At 46.9% G+C, this 20,699-nt stretch overlaps 1 protein-coding gene across 1 annotated transcript in view; it reads right to left on the bottom strand.

Annotated features, from left to right (window-relative positions):
• pcca (propionyl-CoA carboxylase subunit alpha) overlaps window positions 1–20,699 on the bottom strand; it is a 313,585-nt gene that overhangs the window by 199,154 nt on the left and 93,732 nt on the right. The window contains exons 5-6 of the mRNA XM_067986601.1: window positions 18,828–18,941; window positions 18,248–18,301 (exon numbers count right to left, since the gene is read on the bottom strand). Of these exons, the coding sequence (XP_067842702.1) occupies window positions 18,248–18,301; window positions 18,828–18,941 (168 nt within the window). The remainder of the gene's footprint in view (window positions 1–18,247; window positions 18,302–18,827; window positions 18,942–20,699) is intronic.

Genomic DNA, 20,699 nt, shown 5'->3' with positions numbered 1-20,699 from the left:
CCTACAAGACAAGGAAACTATAAATTTCAAGATGAAAGATTTTGAGGAAATTAGTCATCAGTCTGACAGGCAGAGAACCTGCCTACTGTCTACTGCTCCACCCTGTCCAGTTTTGGACTCGGCACCCTAAGGAAAGGAACATATGCACAGGTGTAGGCCATTCAGCCCCTCAAGCCTGTTCTGCCATTCAAGGAGGTCAGGGCTGATCTGTGAGGAAGAGGTGGGGGACAGAATTACCAGCGCAAAAAAAAAGAAAATAACTGTCAGCAAATGGCATATGAATACCATTTTTTTAACACCCCATTCAAAAGAGATTTAAACAGATCACAAGGGGAGCCAAGGAGCCAGTAAGATATGTTTATTAAAACTGCTTAACAACAATATGGGGAAGAGTGAAGGGGCTTCAGGTAACCAGGCTGCCAACAGCCATTTTTTTTTGGACAGTGCTGACTTTGTATTTCACGCTGCCACATTTTATAGTCCTGAGAACATAAAGTCAGAAGTCACATCTGGAGCCACTGACTTTTTGGAAATCCAGCAGAAGGGGTGTTTAGTTTAAGTCAGTCTTTTGGCATTCCTAACGTTTATAGTGGCAGAAGAGAAACAAAGTCATGTGTTCTTGCAGTTCCTATACACAACTATAAATAGATATCAAATTCATACAAGAAATCGTGACCTTTTTTTGTAATTTCAGAACCGAGAAGCAACATTAAAGTAATATGCTGCAGAGTAGCATATTTGTTTCAACCCATGGAAACGCCGATTAGTGCTGCAGTGCGGTCCTACGGACACCAGCAGCTTTTTGCTGCCTTGCCCAGCAAGTCGTTCTTCATATTCAACCACAAGCAATGAGCGTTGTCAAGCTATTCTATCATGGGGTGCATCACCACCAATTTCAATCTTGTCCTCACCCAACCTTCTGGCAAAAGATCGGACAGCAATCAGGGTGGGACATCTGCCTGAATTTTGCATTCTCTCGTCCAGAGACAGTGAGGCCAATTGTAATATCCCAATCACTGCCTCTACTATCACACGCATGATCCCTCTTTGTGGCCCATATCAGTTTCTTGGCATTCTTCAGCCTATTTTTACAGATCTCACAATCACATTTCTTTTCCTAAACATTTAAATAATAAATGTTGTATGCTTTCCCTTTAATGCCTTTCACAACTTTGTTAGTAAGCCAAATGAGTCTTTCTCTTTTAGTCTGTTGTTATGATCTGGAATGCGCTGCCTGAAAGGGTGGTGGAAGCAGATTCAATAGTAACTTTCAAAAGGGAATTGGATAAATACTTGAAGGGAAAAAATGTGCAGGGCTACGGGGAAAGAGCAGGGGCGTGGAGCGAATTGGATAGCTCTTTCAAAGAGCCGGCACAGGCACGATGGGCCGAATGGCCTCCTTCTGTGCTGTAACATTCTATGAGTCTATGATCTATTTCAGAGACAAATTCCTTTTGCATCTTAAAAACTATTCCTTTGAAACTATTTCACTTTCCTGTCACATCTTTTCCTTCAAGTATCTCTTCCTCTTTTACTATTCTCATGCCTTCTCTCATACCCTTAAAATCTGTATTTGGTCTTGTTTAGGCCACGACCGGTAATTTCCTTATTATTTTCAGCGCAACAGCGACGTTTTTCTGAGGAAATTCGCGTGTAAGCGACTTACACTGGTTCAACGCCAGAACCTCACTACGCACAAATTTCCTCGATCATTTGTGCCGTTCCCGAGTTATGTCTGCCACACCTCCACTTAGCCTATTAGCATATCCCCGCCCTCAATGCAGAAGACCAGAAAACGCGGCTTTACTGCATCAACACCAGTTTTGAATGGGCATAATTTATGCCAAAGATTTTAGGCGCAGCAAGACCTGAGGTCACTATTTCTGACGTTCTAGAGTGATTTTTTTTGTGTGTTTTTCAATAATTTCACCTTACTAAAACTTGCACTATATTTTCCATATTTTTGAATTTTTTTAATGTTATCAGAATCTATTATATTAAACAAAGAAAAGCTTCCACAACTCAATTTTCTTAAACATCCTGTGCCGAATGTCTATAAATGATGGTTTGACGGCATCTCAATAAAATAAAGAAGGACTTAAAGAAAGAAAACAGTCTATGCTCCACACTTTCCTCAGACTCCAACTTCTTACGCTGATTTCCACTTGTTTTTGCCACAGTTTTTACATTCCGGCATCTGATAACGTGATTCTCAGGAAAACTCCGACATAAGTTGCCGTCAGCAAGATCGGCGTAGAAAACTGCATAAATTTCAACACAAGTTGGCTCAAGGAAATTCTGGCCCCACATCTGGAGTACAACGTGCAGTTTTGGTCTCCCTATTACAAAAAGGATTTATTGGAGGGGGATCGGAGAAGGCGATTCAGACATTGGAGAGGGTACAGAGAAGGGTATTCAGATATTGGAGGGGGTACAGAGAAGGGTATTCAGTTATGGGTGGGGGTCGAGAGAAGGGCATTGAGTTATTGGAGGGGGTACAGAGAAGGTTATTCAGATATTGGAGGGGGTACAGAGAAGGATATTCAGTTATTGGAGGGGGAACAGAGAATGATTACACAATTGATACCAGGACTTAAGGGAATGACGTATGAGGAAGGAACATGTACCCCAGGTATTTTCTCTCACAAAAAGAGAAGACTTAGAGAGGATATGATAGAAGTATTTAAAATGATGAAAGGTTTGGACAAATTGGATCCAAGTAAACTTTTCTGCCTTGTACGGAATTTAAGCACAAGTGGTCATATTTACAAATTAAGGACAACAAAAGAAAACAGGAAATATAGGATGAACTTTTCACTAAAAGAGTGATAAGTATGCGGAACAGAGTATCAGCACGGGTGGAGGAACAAGAAACTTTAATAGGTTTCAAGACGGATCTGGTCAACAAATGGGTTATTAAAGGGCTATTAAAATACACCCAGGGAACACTGTGGATAGGTGGGCTAGATGGGCCAACATTCTTCCCCTACCTGAAACTGTTATTATGTTTAAGATTTCTAAATTTTCTACAACTAAATAATTTTCTCAAGAAAGAAACGACCTACTTCAAACTTTAGCATGACTAGCAGGTCAGCTCATCCTAATCATGCCCTACAAACAGGTTGGCTTAGTTGGAAACAATGGCGTCTAGTACGGGGAAGCACCAATAAAGGTTTCCTGGTTAGCGCACTAAATTCATAACAATATGCTGTTCAAGCAGTTTTAAAAATGAGGCATCCATGTTTAGGCAGGAAATTTTCACGTTCGCTTCCACAGTTTAGATGCCATCACCCGCGACCCCTACCACCTAGAAGGACAGGGACAGCAGGTGCACGGGAACAACACCTCAAGCTCCCCTCCAAGTCACACACCATCCCAACTGACATAGACCGGCCGTTGCTTCATCATCGCTAGGTCAAAATCCTGAAACTACCAACCTAACAGTACTATGGGAGCACCTTCACCACGCGGACCGCAGCGGTTCAAGAAGAAGGCCCACCACCACCTTCTCAAGGGCAACTAGAGATGGGCAATAAATGCCGGCCTTGCCAGTGACGGCTACATCCCAAGAATGAATTTTTTAAAAACCATAATGTTACTAAATTAAATAGTGACATTCAGGAACGCACCTCTAATTAAAAATACAAATTCTTATAAAAATAAATATTTATAACTGATGAATGAAATTCTAGCATCTTTCACACTGGTGTCAAAGTGCTTCATGAAATGAACTTTATTTTTGAAGTTCAGTAAGTCATGAGTAAAGCCATCCTGTGGCAGCAAACATCTCAGGCAGCCACAAGATGAATAGCTAGTTCATTTGTAGTGGGGATCGGTTATGGGGTGAATGTTGGCCAGGACAATGGGAGAACTCTCTTCTTCGAATAATGTCCTGGGACCTTTAATGTCCACCTGAACCACCAACACTGGCAAATGAAACATTGGTTTAGTATCTAATCCAAAGGAGAACACTTCAAACAATACAGCATTCCCTCATTATTGCACTGGAGTGTCAGCCTGAATTAATGTGCTCAAGTATAATTGAGGCTGACACTCCAGTGCAGTAATGAGGGAGTGTTGTATTTTGAAACACTAAACTGAGCTAAGCCAGCTGATCTCAACTTGCATGTCAGCAGGTGGTTTGAGGGGGGGGGTGCGGAGGAGGAAATCAGCTAGAGATTTTCTCTCCTGATTATCATGCGGCCGTGCCTTCAGCTGTCAAGGCCCCAAACTCTGGAATTCCCTCCCTAAACCTGTCCACCTCTCCACCCTCCTTAAAACCTACCTCTTTGACCAAACGTTTGGTCACCTGCCCTAAAATCTCCTCATGTGGCTCAGTGTCAAATTTTGTCTGATAATCGCTCCCGTGAGAGCGATTATCTTGGGATGTTTCACTACGTTAAAGGCGCTATATAAATGCAAGTTGTTGACTAGAGACACACCTAAATGAGGAAATGGTGACGATATTGAACGATGATTGGAACCTGTGGAATGTACCCCACCAGTAATCAACACTTTTGGAAGAGAGTGGGGGGGGGGGGAGAATTGTTTTTTTTTAAAAATCATTTTAATTTGTGGGCCAGAATCGTCAAGAGAACGTGAATTCCCCCGTACAATATGCGGCAAGCAGAATTACTTCAGGTAGCAGCTATCTTGGGAGTAGAAGCAGAGAGGGAAGAGAGGGGAGGTGAATTGGGGGGGGGGGGAGGGGGAAGGAGGGGATTTGGTAGCAGCTTGAATGGAGAGGGAGCGGGAAGAATAGCGCCAGCTTGAGTTGAGTGGGGAGAGGGAGACGAGTGACAGCATGAACTGGGGGGAGGGGGGGGGGAAGAAAAGAGCACTGGATTGAATTAAGAGGAAGAGAGAGAACAATGCCAGCATGAACTGAGAGTTGGTGGAGGAGAAAGTCCCCATGTGCAGGGCAGTAAGTCAGGGGGATACGGGTTCCCTGTGAACTGGGTTCAGAGATGATAAGTTCCTCTGTGAATTGGGATGAATTGGGAATGCTGGTGGTTGTATTTGGGAGAGTGCATCGTGGAAGCTTTTGGGGAAGTGATAGTTGGTCTATTGGAAACCCAAATTACACTCAGGTTTTCTTTCGATTAAAAATATATCAATTGTGAAGTACGAAGGGGGCAATTTTGACTTTTGAAGTCGATGGAAATGAAAATCTTGAGAGATGCAAAACGGGCTGCCAGTTCGCTATCGTCCGTTTTACACTATCGCACAAAGTCAAAATTACCCCCTCCCCCCACCGTTTAACATTAACCAGAAAGCACCATTGTTAATGTAAAAATTCAAGTTTTTTTTTTAGGGAGCACAGCCCAGATCCCCCAAAAGAACACAAGTTGCTGCATCCGTGCATCCAGGGGAGACGGTCGCTTTTGGAAGGAATGTGCACAATTACATAGAATTTACAGCACAGGAACAGGCCATTCAGCCTAACAGGTCCATGCCAGTGTTTATGATCCATACGAGCCTCCTGCCACCCCTCTTCATCTAACCCTATCAGCATAGCATTCCTTTCCACCTCATGTGCTTATCATAAATACTTGAAAGGAAAACATTTACAGGGCTATGGGGAAAGATCAGGGGACTGGGACTAATTGGATAGCTCCACCAAAGTGCCAGCACAGGCACGATGGGCTGAATGGCCTCCTTCTGTGCTGTATCATTCTATGATCTAGTTTCCCCTTAAATGCATCTATGCTATTTGCCTCAACTACTCCATGTAGTAGCGAGTTCCACATTCTAACCACTCTCTGGATAAAGAAGTTTCTCCTGAATTCCCTATTGGATTTATTGGTGACTGTTCTATATATCTATATTGAAGCAACAAATATTATTGTGGATGATTTCAGTGAGAAAAGCACTAAGGTCTTATGACTCTCTTCATAACTGCAACCCTTCATTGCTGCTAACATGTTAACGAATCCATGATTATTCCATGCTCTCCTGGCCGGCCTCCCACCTTGCACCCTCCTTAAACTTGAGCTCATCCAAAGCTCTGTTTCCTGTATCCAAACTCGCACCAAGTCCCATTCACCCATCACCCCTGTGCTCGCTGGCCTACATTGCCTGCCGGTCCAGCAATGCCTCAAATTGAAAATTCTCATCCTTATTTATCAAATCCCTCCACGTCCTCGTCCCTCCCTATCACTGTAACCTCCTCCAGCCCTACAACCCTCCGAGATCTCTGCCCTCCTCCAATTCCCGCCCCTAGTTTTGGGCTCTAATTTTATTATCTAAATTCTAAATTCGCTGCCATTAAGCAATCTTAAAAAAAACAATTAAATCTTTTTATTCTCACAGTGATAGATTATTTGCTGCTACTGGGAGAAAGAAGCAAATGGCAGAGAGAATAGTTTTCAATAAAATTCAACAAATGTGCTTTTTTAGAGAAAAAAATTGCAAAGTCTATGTTAATTGCAGATTTCAAAATATTGGAAAATGTACCAAATAAAGAATCACAAATACAAATTTTGGGGGCAAGAGGGAACATGCCCCCAGAACCTCCCCCCAGAAATAGATTCAGTGCCTCCAACATTTGTATTTCCCTTTCAGAAATTCACATACTTATGTTTTATTCTCCTTCCAATTCAAATAAAGGAATGTTGGGTGTAACTTGTTACCAGCCCAGAGAACTACTTGCTTTCCAAATCAGAGGCTTATAATCAGGACTATTATTGAGCTGAAACAGAAAGAGAAATCGTTGGAGACACTCAGTAGGTCAGGTACCGTCCGTCAAGAAAGCACGAGTCAGTTGACGCCGCAGGTATAAACCGTTCTTTGGATTTGCTGAATGCCCAGGCACGGTACACAGGAACATAGGAACAGGAGTGGGCCATTCAGCCCCTCGAGCCTGTACCACCATTCAATTGGATCATGGCTGATCTGTATCTACCCACCTTGGTTCAGTGACCCTTAATACCCTTGCCCAACAAAAATCTATCAATCTCAATTTTGACGTTTTCAATTGACCCCCAGCCTCAACAGGTTTTCGGGGGAGAGAGTTCCAGATTTCCACTCCCCTTTGTGTGAAGAAGTGCTTCCTGGCATCACCCCTGAACGGCTTAGCTCTAATTTTAAGGTTATGCCCCCCTTGTTCTGGACTCCCCCACCAGAGGAAATAGTTTCTCTCTATCCACCCTATCAAATCCTTTAATCATCTTAAACACTTCAATTAGATAAAATCATAGAAAGGTTATAGCACGGAAGGAGGCTCATCGAGTCCGTGCCGGCTCCATGTAAGAGCAATCCAGTTAGTCCCACTCCCCCGCCCTTTCCCCGTAGCCCTTCAAATTTTTTCCTTTCAAGTACTTAACCAGTTCCCTTTTGAAAGCCACAGTTGAATCTGCCTTCAGCACCCCCTCGGGCAGTGCATTCCAGGTCCTAACCACTCGCTGTGTGAAAAAGTTTTTCCTCATGTCACCTTTGGTTCTTTTGCCAATCACCTTAAATCTATGTCCTTTGGTTCTTGACCCTTCCGCCAATGGGGACAGTTTCTCTCTATCTACTCTGCCTGGACCCTTCATGATTTTGAATACCTCTATCAAATCTCCTCTCAAACTTCTCTGTTCCAAGGAGAACAACCTCAGCTTCTCCAGTCTATCCAATGTAACCTGACAGCAGACACCATCATCCCTTAATCGTCCAAACTCGAGCAAATACAAACCTAGTCGATGCAACCTGTCCTCATTATTTAACCTTTTAGCCCTAGTATCATTCTGGTACCATAGAGAACTGCAAGTAAAGGCCACCTGCTTCTCCAGAGGTAAGGAGAAGGAGGAGAATCCCCCTAACTGCTCTTGCATACCTGCTATTTTTCATGGCTTCATAGCAACACAGGTATACTCCTCCAAGGGTAGGTTAAAAGCCCCCCTCTAACATACGGGACTCAATTTTGAAATGGTGGTGGGTTGGCAGCTGGTGGGGGGGGGGGTGAAAGTGCACATGGAAAACCCGAATAAAAAAAAAATTACCGTTTCCGACGCGATCGCAATGTAATTGATGGTGATTAAAGGTCTTTCCTGATTGACAGGCTGGCTGCCGACAGGTGCTGCAACACGGTGGAGGGCGGCGGGGGGGGGGGGGGGGGGGGGGGGGCGGGGGGAAGAGAGAAAGAGAGAGAGCCAGATGTCATCCAGCACTGGAACGGAAAATCGGGGTGGGGGGGAGAGAGAGGGGAACATCGGGGGGGGCGGAGAGGGGAACGTCGGGGGGGGGGGGGCGGAGAGGGGAACATCGGGGGGGGGGGGCGGAGAGGGGAACATCGGGGGGGGGGCGGAGAGGGGAACATCGGGGGGGGGGCGGAGAGGGGAACATCGGGGGGGGGGCGGAGAGGGGAACATCGGGGGGGGGGCGGAGAGGGGAACATCGGGGGGGGGGCGGAGAGGGGAACATCGGGGGGGGGGCGGAGAGGGGAACATCGGGGGGGGGGCGGAGAGGGGAACATCGGGGGGGGGCGGAGAGGGGAACATCGGGGGGGGGGGGGCGGAGAGGGGAACATCGGGGGGGGGGGGCGGAGAGGGGAACATCGGGGGGGGGGCGGAGAGGGGAACATCGGGGGGGGGGCGGAGAGGGGAACATCGGGGGGGGGGCGGAGAGGGGAACATCGGGGGGGGGCGGAGAGGGGAACATCGGGGGGGGGGCGGAGAGGGGAACATCGGGGGGGGGCGGAGAGGGGAACATCGGGGGAGGGCGGAGCGGGGAACATCGGGGGGGGGCGGAGAGGGGGACATCGGGGGGGGGGGCGGAGAGGGGGACATCGGGGGGGGCGGAGAGGGGGACATCGGGGGGGGCGGAGAGGGGGACATCGGTGGGGGGCGGAGAGGGGAACATCGGGGGAGGCGGAGAGGGGATCATCGGGGGGGGGGGCGGAGAGGGGAACATCGGGGGGGGGGCGGAGAGGGGAACATCGGGGGGGGGGCGGAGAGGGGAACATCGTGGGGGGGGGGGCGGAGAGGGGAACATCGGGGGGGGGGCGGAGAGGGGAACATCGGGGGGGGGGCGGAGAGGGGAATATCGGGGGGGGGGCGGAGAGGGGAACATCGGGGGGGGGGCGGAGAGGGGAACATCGGGGGGGGCGGAGAGGGGAACATCGGGGGGGGGCGGAGAGGGGAACATCGGGGGGGGGGGCGGAGAGGGGAACATCGGGGGGGGGGCGGAGAGGGGAACATCGGGGGGGGGCGGAGAGGGGAACATCGGGGGGGGGGCGGAGAGGGGAACATCGGGGGGGGGCGGAGAGGGGAACATCGGGGGGGGGCGGAGAGGGGAACATCGGGGGGGGCGGAGAGGGGAACATCGGGGGGGGCGGAGAGGGGAACATCGGGGGGGGCGGAGAGGGGAACATCGGGGGGGGCGGAGAGGGGAACATCGGGGGGGGGCGGAGAGGGGAACATCGGGGGGGGCGGAGAGGGGAACATCGGTGGGGGGCGGAGAGGGGAACATCGGTGGGGGGCGGAGAGGGGAACGTCGGGGGGGGGCGGAGAGGGGAACGTCGGGGGGGGGCGGAGAGGGGAACATCGGGGGGGGCGGAGAGGGGAACATCGGGGGGGGGCGGAGAGGGGAACATCGGGGGGGGGCGGAGAGGCGAACATCGGGGGGGGGGCGGAGAGGGGAACATCGGGGGGGGCGGAGAGGGGAACATCGGTGGGGGGCGGAGAGGGGAACATCGGGGGGGGGCGGAGAGGGGAACATCGGGGGGGGGCGGAGAGGGGAACATCGGGGGGGGGCGGAGAGGGGAACATCGGGGGGGGCGGAGAGGGGAACATCGGGGGGGGCGGAGAGGGGAACATCGGGGGGGGCGGAGAGGGGAACATCGGGGGGGGCGGAGAGGGGAACTTCGGGGGGGGCGGAGAGGGGAACATCGGTGGGGGGCGGAGAGGGGAACATCGGGGGGGGCGGAGAGGGGAACATCGGGGGGGGCGGAGAGGGGAACATCGGGGGGGGCGGAGAGGGGAACATCGGGGGGGGCGGAGAGGGGAACATCGGGGGGGGGCGGAGAGGGGAACATCGGGGGGGGGCGGAGAGGGGAACATCGGTGGGGGGCGGAGAGGGGAACATCGGTGGGGGGCGGAGAGGGGAACATCGGGGGGGCGGAGAGGGGAACATCGGGGGGGCGGAGAGGGGAACATCGGGGGGGGCGGAGAGGGGAACATCGGGGGGGGGCGGAGAGGGGAACATCGGGGGGGCGGAGAGGGGAACATCGGGGGGGGCGGAGAGGGGAACATCGGGGGGGGGCGGAGAGGGGAACATCGGGGGGGGCGGAGAGGGGAACATCGGGGGGGGCGGAGAGGGGAACATCGGGGGGGGCGGAGAGGGGAACATCGGGGGGGGCGGAGAGGGGAACATCGGGGGGGGGGCGGAGAGGGGAACATCGGGGGGGCGGAGAGGGGAACATCGGGGGGGGCGGAGAGGGGAACATCGGGGGGGGCGGAGAGGGGAACATCGGGGGGGGCGGAGAGGGGAACATCGGGGGGGGCGGAGAGGGGAACATCGGGGGGGGCGGAGAGGGGAACATCGGGGGGGGCGGAGAGGGGAACATCGGGGGGGGGCGGAGAGGGGAACATCGGGGGGGGGCGGAGAGGGGAACATCGGGGGGGGGCGGAGAGGGGAACATCGGGGGGGGGCGGAGAGGGGAACATCGGGGGGGGGCGGAGAGGGGAACATCGGGGGGGGGCGGAGAGGGGAACATCGGGGGGGGGCGGAGAGGGGAACATCGGGGGGGGGCGGAGAGGGGAACATCGGGGGGGGGGCGGAGAGGGGAACATCGGGGGGGGGCGGAGAGGGGAACATCGGGGGGGGGCGGAGAGGGGAACATCGGGGGGGGGCGGAGAGGGGAACATCGGGGGGGGGCGGAGAGGGGAACATCGGGGGGGGCGGAGAGGGGAACATCGGGGGGGCGGAGAGGGGAACATCGGGGGGGGCGGAGAGGGGAACATCGGGGGGGGCGGAGAGGGGAACATCGGGGGGGGGGCGGAGAGGGGAACATCGGGGGGGGGCGGAGAGGGGAACATCGGGGGGGGGGGCGGAGAGGGGAACATCGGGGGGGGGGCGGAGAGGGGAACATCGGGGGGGGGGCGGAGAGGGGAACATCGGGGGGGGGCGGAGAGGGGAACATCGGGGGGGGGGGCGGAGAGGGGTACATCCGGGGGGGGGCGGAGAGGGGAACATCGGGGGGGGGGGTCGGAGAGGGGAACATCGGGGGGGGGGCGGAGAGGGGAAGATCAGGGGAAATCGGTGGGGGGTGAAGGGGGGAGATCAGGGGGGGGGGGAAGAGGGGGAGATCGGAGTGGAAGACATCGTACATCGGAGCAGGGTGGAAAGGTAGGTTGATTTTGTGTTTTAACTTTGTGCAATGGTTTTTTATTTAATTTATTTTGTTTATTTTTTCACTAATCCGGCCTTTCACCAGGCGTGAATCAGAAGCCATGGGAAATCCGCCCAGGTAAGTTAAAAATCGTTCTAACTACCTAATATGTCACAAGTAAAGTGCCTTAAGTACCTCAATGAGGTACATCTGGTTCTTTAAAGCCAGTGGGACCTCTGGATCCGGGACGCTCGCGCGCGCACAGGTTCTGCTGTGAGAAACCCGGAAGTCGGCGGGTTGGAGCCCGGCTTCCAAACCCGCTCTGCATTTTTGCAATTTTCGCAGCCCCCTCACCCCCAGCGCACCCGCAATTTAAGTTTAAAATTGAGCCCTTGGTGTTAAAAAATGAAAGGAAGACAAGTAACTTTTTGTTTTAAAAAGAAAAGTCTCAACCTAACAAAAGGTCCCTTAAAATGTTTTGCAGCTGCTGTGTAATTTTATATTTTAAAGCTTATTCCCAATAGAGGGGAAAAAGGCTTCCTTATCCTTACTATGTATTGTATGCACAGGTTTAGTATTAAATATATATATATATATACTCCCATGTTGAAGTTATACAAAAGTACTTGGAGAATTTTCAAAATAACATACAATAACTTGCAATAACTCATTTCCTAAGCAACATGTCTGTATCTGATCCAATTGTTGACTAATAATACAGTATTCCATGGCTCACAAACTGCTTCTCGGTGGTGCAAAATTTATTCTCACTACTGTCTGCTGTAGCCTTCCATTAAACCCCGAACAAGCTGGTATCAATCAGGCAAAGGGGGAAGAAATGAGTCCCAGAGCAAATATTCACAGGGATCCCAATAACAATAATCTGATCCTGGGGAGCTGTAAAGCCCATCAAGTCTTTTGTTTCTTCGAGGACTCCTTGCATAACAATTAGACTTTGCCTAACAGTTGGAGGGGGCTAAGCAACCCAGTATTGTCCATCTCCCTGTGTCTAATGCATTGCATTTTCACATTAACAGGAAACCAGCAGAGCTCCGGGAATTTGCCCGGGATGGATTTTTAAAAGGTAGCAACAAAAAAAGGGGGAGTTAATAGGATAGCCTACCTGTGGAAACTTTTGTGTTCCTTAACTTTGCATTCCAAACTGCTGCATGCATTGCTAATCAGTGATCAACTGGAAACTTCAGATCATTCTGAAAAGCCCGGCGGGGTATTTGCCTTTCAATTCTTCTACTCTGTTTATTCCCAATACAAGTATATTCATCAAGCTTAGAAACAACTCTTGAACAAGGGGCAGCCTTTTAGCAATGAAATGTAAATCACAGACTTGTGCTTGAAAAGTAGACTTGCCATTGCTAATGAGTGCGCTGAGAGGAAAATACTCTCGATGATTTAAATGTTTCCATTTAACCCGACACATTCTAATGTCTCTGCACCAGGCGATAGCTCCAACAAAGAACTGATGAAAGTAGTGAACTGACTGTAGGTAGCTCTGTATCATTTTGCATGGTTCCCAATATTAAAATGTAATGGTTACAGGAACCTTTTCAATATTACAAGTGCTAAACTGGAAACGGTTACCAAACCACAACTTAAATTGTGTGAAAGAATACAAGTTTCAGTTTTGCTACTCTTGGTTTACTAGAATGACTATAGCACAGGAGCAAGAATCTAAACTATACTGAAGGTTTAATGTGAAATTGCAGAATTTCAAAATATCTTAGAAATCTTGTGGAAAAATAATAAAAGTCTTTGTTTACAAATTAAAGTTGCATTATCTGTAACACTGACCATGATTTTCCTTAATGTAACGAAACACATGTTCACATGGGCCGAAGGGCCTCTATCCGTGCTGTATAACTCTATGTTCCCCATTTTGGTAATACATGCCTAAATGTTATAAAATACCGTGAATCTAAATCGCCTAATCAACAACCACTTGCATTTATACAGCACCTTTAATGTAGTAAAACGTCCCAAGGCGCTTCACAGGAGCGATTAGCAAACAAAATTTGACACGGAGCCACATAAGGAGATATTAGGACACCTTAAAATGTGTACTAATATCAAAACAGGCCAAGTTTCAATGAGCAGGCTGTCTGTAAGGAAGATAAGCATGCATCGGGTCAACACTGATAGCCAAAGAGTTTGAGGAGAATGAATAAAGGAGTCTAGTATTGACAAAAAAAAACTTTGCTAAAGTGAGTTGTAGCATTCTTAGACACAGGAAGGTTAGTAAATGATCAGTGTTAAAAAGCATGTGGAATTTGTACAAATGGGTGAACTCTATTGCTCTGTATTTCTAAGCAGATTAGAAAAAACAAAATAATGATGCTTTGGAAATACATAAGTTAGCAAAATTATTATTTTAAAAGTGTACAATAAACCCCTGTTTCTCAACATTCACTGTTCATTGTCAATTTTTTTTCTGAAGTCCCAACATTTTTTTGAATGGAATCTCGCTCATTCTTTGAATGTTTTATGGACAAATGCTACTTCGTGTCATTTCCTTTACATTAGGCAGTGGCAAACTAACATTTGCGTGGGGGGTTTTCACACCTTTTGATTGTGTTCATTGAGAGACAACAGTTGCACTGCAAACAAATGTCTGACCTTTTCTTCCAGACACATGAAGCTGTCCCACAGGAGAGGGGGGACAAAGGCGAGCGAGAAAAACGAAAACCTAAACAGCAAAAGTTGATGCAGAAGCTGCCATAAGAAACAGCTGAAACTGTCAGTGTGAATAGTATAATGCAAAGCTTCAACACAATTGAGGTTACTTTAAAAATGCGACTGTTTCACTTTTACTCCTGCAGGTTATGATTCCACCTAAATTCCTTAGCTGCATTACAGTAGATTTCAAATAAAAATCGTTGGACTATAACTTGGTGTTGTAAAATTGTTTACAATTGTCAACCCCAGTCCATCACCGGCATCTCCACATCATTACAGCTTTGTAACGTGCTACAGGTAACTTATTATTCTGAGACCACAGAGGCCCTAGCACTTCCACTATATTACATAGAATCTACAGCACAGGAACAGGCCATTCGGTCCAACATTAATACAAGACATTAGTAAGGCCACACTTGGAATACTGTGTACAGTTCTGGTCACCCTATTATAGAAAGGATATTATTAAACTAGAAAGAGTGCAGAAAAGATTTACTAGGATGCTACCGGGACTTGATGGTTTGACTTATAGGGAGAGGTTGGATAGACTGAGACTTTTTTCCCTGGAGAGTAGGAGGTTTAGGGGTGATCTTATAGAAGTCTATAAAATAATGAGGGGCATAGATAAGGTAGATAGTCAAAATCTTTTCCCAAAGGTAGGGGAGTCTATAACGAGGGGACATAGATTTAAGGTGAGAGGGGAGAGATACAAAAGGGTCCAGAGGGGCAAGTTTTTCACTCAAAGGGTGGTGAGTGTCTGGAACGAGCTGCCAGAGGCAGTAGTAGAGGCGGGTACAATTTTGTCTTTTAAAAAGCATTTGGACAGTTACATGGGTAAGATGGGTATAGAGGGATATGGGCCAAGTGCAGGCAACTGGGACTAGCTTAGTGGTATAAACTGGGCGACATGGACATGTTGGGCCGAAGGGCCTGTTTCCATGTTGTAAACTTCTATGATTCTATCTATGCCGGTGTTTATGTTCCACACGAGCCTCCTCCCTCCCTACTTCATCTAATCCTCTCAGCATAAGCTTCTATTCCTTTCTCCTTCATGGGTTTATCTAGCTTCCCCTTAAATACATCTATGGTATTCACCTCAACTACTTTGGTAGCGAGTTCCACATTCTAACCATTCTCTGGGTAAAGAAGTTTCTCCTGAATTCCCTATTGGATTTATTAGTGACTATCTTATATTTATGGCCACTAGTTTTGGTCTCCCCCAGAAGTAGAAACATCATCTCTACTTCTATCCTATCAAACCCTTTCATGATCTTAAACACCTCTATCAGGTCACCCCTCAGCTTTCTCTTTTCCAGAGAAAAGAGCCCCAGCCTGTTCAATCTTTCCTGGTAGTTGTACCTTCTCAGTTCTGGTACCATCCTTGTTAATCTTCTCCAATGCCTCTATATCCTTTTTATAATATGGAGACCAGAACTGTGCACAGTACTTTAAGTGTGGTCTAACTTAAGGTTCTATTGTGGTTAATGCCCAGACATGAGAAGGATTCCAAACAAGGGCAGATCTACGAGCTCACAGCAGAAGGATTTGCTGGCTACAGTGTCCTTATTATCAGGCATCTCCATATTCATTTTACAATAGCATAAAGAAAACGTTCCCATTTACAACTGCATTCCATCTAATCCTCTCCATGCCATGACTGTTGATTTTTGTTTGTATTATCCTTAAAAGATTATTTTTGCCCACATTACAACAGAGACAGCACTTCAAAAGTACTTCATTGGCTGTGAAGCTGTTTGGGACATCCTGAGGTCATGAAAGACGCTATATAAATGTAAGTTCTTTCTTCTTTATTATATTAGACTGTTTAGTGCATGTGTAAACACTGCAAATTGACATGAGGTACTGACTTGCAAAACTGCCAGCATTGATGCAGTGGCCAGTATAAATGGCAGCTCCCTATTTCACCCTCACAAAACCCGCACTGCATCCTGCTCTGTAATATAATGAGGAATAAATAACATCCATCCCAGGAGATTTATTTGTTTTGAGGATTTTAAACTTGCCTACTTAATGTCATTTAGAACAAAGTTGTTAATTCTATTTGGATTATCACTATATGGGGAGGGCATGTTGCCCATGTCTTCTCTTGTGAATACTTGCAGGAAGTAACCATTTAAACCCTCCCTTGTCATCCCTACTGAATACTTGAAAGCAGTATCCAATGAGCTCCATATTAACAATCTTATGCTCATCCCCAGTTTCAGCCCGTTAGCATCCTTAAGGGCTCTCACCACTTCTCTGATTGTCTTTTCACTGTGATATTACTGAAAGAGCTTCTTGCTGTCATGTCTCGTGTCTGCAGTAATGCTTTTTCCAAGTTGTGAACTCTCTGACATCTCTGCGCTTCTCTAATTCTGCCCTCTTGCGCATCCCCGATCTTCTTCGCTCTACAATCGGTGGCCGTGCCCTCAGCTACCTAGGCCCTAAGCTCTGGAATTCCCTCCCTAAACCTCTCCGCCTCTCTACCTCCCTCTCCTCCTTTAAGACGCTCCTTAAAACCTACCTCTTCGAACAAACTTTTGGTCACCTGTCCTAATATCTCCTTATATGGCTCGGAGTCAAATTTTGTTCGATAATCGTTCCTGGGACGTTTTACTACGTTAAAGGTGCTGCATAAATGCAAGTTGCTGTTATTATATTTGACCTAAATGTAGCTTTCTTCAAACAAAATTTGACAGAGCCGCATAAGGAGATATTAGGACGGGTGACCAAAAGCTTGGTCAAAGAGGTAGGTTTTAAGAAGCGTCTTAAAGGAGGAGAGAGAGGTAGAGAGGAGAGAGAGGTAGAGAGGCGGAGAGGTTTAGAGAGGGAATTCCAGATCCTAGGGTCTAGGCAGCCGAAGACACGGTCGCCAACGGTGGAGCGAAGGAAATCGGGGCTACGCAAGAGGCAAGAATTGGAGGAGCGCAGAGATCTTGGAGGGTCGTAGGGCTGGAGGAGGTTACAGAGATAGGGAGGGGTGAGGCCATGGAGATATTGGAAAACAAAACAATGGTGAAGCAGGCACTGTTAAAAGTGGAAATAACGTAGTATTCAAACCATTTCCTCAATGGAGCCACAACCATGCTGGATTAGTACTGGTATTATAATGAAGCTCAGTTAGTGTCACTTCCTACTTATTGTCACATTCTAGGCTGGCAAATTGAAAGCGACAATAACAAGGCTCCACTGTATTAATTAGTGACTGAGTACCTCTGCTTGATCGTCAGTGAAGTGCTGTAATGACGCCTCCTGACCTAAAGGGTCACTCTCTGCCAGTGGAGCATGTCCATAATTACAATAGACCAACAGCTGCGCTCTTTAGCATTTTTTTGTGCATTAAAAAAAAGGATAAAATTCCTCATCAACTTCTACTTTGAAGAAATAAACTAAAGAAAAAGCTAGAAAAAAAGTTGTGAAAATTTGGGAAATCATCTGCTATTGACTTATTTTGAACAACTAGTTTTATCAAAAGTTCCACTTAAGCCACCAATCAGCCAACTATGGTTATTTTTGTCCAAAGCAACTAAATCTTGTCTTAACTTAAAACTGTGGGGGTTACCCTGGTTAAAATGGCTTTTGCACTCCATGTAAACAAATATTCTGTGACTTATAGATATTTTTAAAAATTTAATATGGCCACAAACTGAGCACTTCCTGTGATGCACACAATCTAAAACATTGCACTGTTATTGCCGACAAGGTATTTATACCCTACGCAGAGAACTATAAAGCAAATGGATAAAATGAAAAGCAGTTTTAAATGGTATATGTCATTCTGAGATTTTACATGCACACTATGGAACACTGAAAGTTAAAGTCATGATGCACTAACTTTGAGCAGGCCCAAAGGGTTAATTTTATAGAACAAGATTGCAGTATAATTTCAGAAATAGCCACTATTCTCCGAAATCACTGATTTTTCTGCAATCATTATGCCATTTAAACAATTTTTAGGCATCTATAGGCCTGCTTGTGTCAGCGAGCTTCATGTAATGTCCTCCCCCTACCCCCGACCAATGCTTTCAGTTGAATCTCATCAAGCCAGAATTCTCAAGTTATCATAACACACACTGATGAGACCAGCTGAGTCATCAAAAGCACCACTGTGAAGGTTTCAGCCTTGCTTTAAATCAGGCCGCTCTCTCTCTCAACTCACATGTTCGTTACTCAAAGACGAACTGCCATGTCTGTCCTTTCCGCAAGATTAATCAACAGCAAGGGGGAATCAACAACAAAACTTACCAGACGTCTGGCAAATTCTTTGTTTTCTGAAAGAAACCCATATCCTGGGTGGACCTAAGACAAAAAGCAGAAGGCATATATAATATAATCTTTTAAGCTCCTAATTAATCTTAAGTCTATCACCATTTATCTTATTCAGTGCTTGAAACAAGGAAAGAAATTTTTTATCGCATTGTTTGCCTGACTATGTGTATTGGCAATGCTAATGTGCATTGATTTCCTGCACAATGAGTGGCTTATGGAACAAGTACTACAACAAATATTAAGGGGAAAATGCTAATTTAATGCTCAAGATTAATTAGAATTTTTTTTTAAAAAAATAATAATAAAAGTAATTTATGAAATGAACTCAAGTTACTCCCTGGTGTGAAAGCTGAATTCTGCAGCCACCTGCAGGATCAGTAGCAGGCACTGCCAGATGCTACAGAGCCTTTGATTTCCAGTAGCGATCAAGCTTGCAATTTAACTCATGTCATAGGAACTAAACTGGAGGAGGACATTCGCTCTTTTATAAGTTCTGGCGTTTTCCCCGAGGAATATACAAGCGACAGCAATGGGTTTTAAGCACATTCACACTCACAGCTTGGGCACCGGTCTTTCGGATGGCTTCAATGATGGCATCCAGGTTGAGGTAGCTTTTGTTGGTGGGAGCTGGTCCAACACAGGCAACTTCATCTGCCATTTTAACGTGAACCTGCAGGAACAAAGAGAAAATTCTGCTTCAACAGGATATTCTCAAATGAAAATGATTAACTTTTATTTTGCATTCACACGTGGCCTTAGCAGGGATGACTTCGACAAGATTTAAAACCTGTTCTTTTATCATGTTGCTTTCCAGTTTGGTGAACAATGAAAGCACTACAGTACCGATAAATAATTTTTAAAAGCAGCAAGAGATTTTTAAAGTGCGCTTTTACAGAAGAGAATAATTCTGGACAATCACAGTATCAATTGTTAAAATTAATTGTGATTAAAAAAAATGACCATGGCCATTTAATGTGTCTGTAGCAATGAATGTTTGGAGATACAACTGATGATTACATGTAGCCTAGGTAGTTAATAAAATCGTACTGAATAACAAACACTCATGACCATTTCTAAGCAGGCTCCCCAGGAAGTTGGAGATAATTAGAGTGAATTGAATGAAGGGATGCTGCAAATGTCCCTGCACAGCATCAGGTCAGCAACATGCACAAATTAAGGCCAACGTCTAAAGAGTTCAATATCGTTTCACATGAACCGGAAAATCTAGGGAATTATTTATCCAGGCAGGCACTGACTCAAAGTTTCACCCACACCCATATTCTTTTTTTGCAAAGAAAAAAGAAACAGAGGGAGTTATCTGCAGTTTAACATTCAATTGAAGTGCAGAATATTATCGAATTTAATATAGTTAGTCTGTTGCATTATATCACTTTAACAGCTGGAATTACTGCTACAGATGTAAGTTGAATTCTACTTAGAAGAGTTGTTACAAGTAATATTCTCAAACCTTTCAAGAAGGTGACAAATTTAATGCAATCTTACTTGACTGGTTTTGGTTTAAACAACTAAAGGGGGGGAGGGGGAAGAGATAAAGATTTCTGCTGTTCACTATTCAGAAAACGTACAGAAAAAACAGATTTATGGTTTGCGATAAATAGTGAACAGTGGAAATCTTCCCCTTTGCTGCTTCCACGATGCCCAGTTCTGCGACATATGGACATTTCTTTAGAACTATCTCACCTGTAAAACTGATTGGCGCAATTGCTTAGACATTTGCCTTGCACCTCTCGGACCTGACTTCAAATCCAGTAAGGGTTCAATGTGAAATGAGCTTGGATAGTCTTAATCCATAAGAACATAAGAAGCAGGAGCAGGAGTAGACCATACGGACCCTCGAGCCTGCTCTGCCATTCAATAAGATCATGGCTGGTCTTCTACCTCAATTCCACTTTCCCACCTGATCCCCATGTCCCTCGGTTCCCTTAGTGTCCAAATATCCATTGATATCCACAGCCCTTTGGGGTAGAGAATTCCAAAGATTCACAACCCTCAGTAAAGAAATTTTTTCTCATCATGGTCCTAAATGGCCGACCCCTTATCTTGAGACTACGTCCCCTAGTTCTAGACTCTCCAGCCAGGGCAAATAGCCTCTCAGCATCAACCCTGTCAAGCCCCCTCAGAATCTTATATGTTTCAATGAGATCACCTCTTAATCTTCTAAACTCCAGAGAATATAGACCCATTCTACTTAATCTCGCCTCATAGGACAACCCTCTCATCCCAGGAATCAATCTAGTGAACCTTTGTTGCACCCCCCTCTAAGGGAGGTATATCCTTCCTTAGGTAAGGAGACCAAAACTGTACACAGTACTCCAGGTGAGGTCTCACCAGAGCCCTATATAATCCAGCTCCTGGTGGGCAAAGGGTGCCATGAATGGAAGGTGCTCCATTCTGTAGCACGAACATC

Source organism: Heptranchias perlo, chromosome 6, assembly GCF_035084215.1.
Source record: "Heptranchias perlo isolate sHepPer1 chromosome 6, sHepPer1.hap1, whole genome shotgun sequence".
In the NCBI taxonomy this organism is placed as follows: Eukaryota; Metazoa; Chordata; class Chondrichthyes; order Hexanchiformes; family Hexanchidae; genus Heptranchias; species Heptranchias perlo.
Note: the sequence above shows the minus strand (reverse complement) of the source record. Positions and strands in the feature narration are given on the sequence as shown.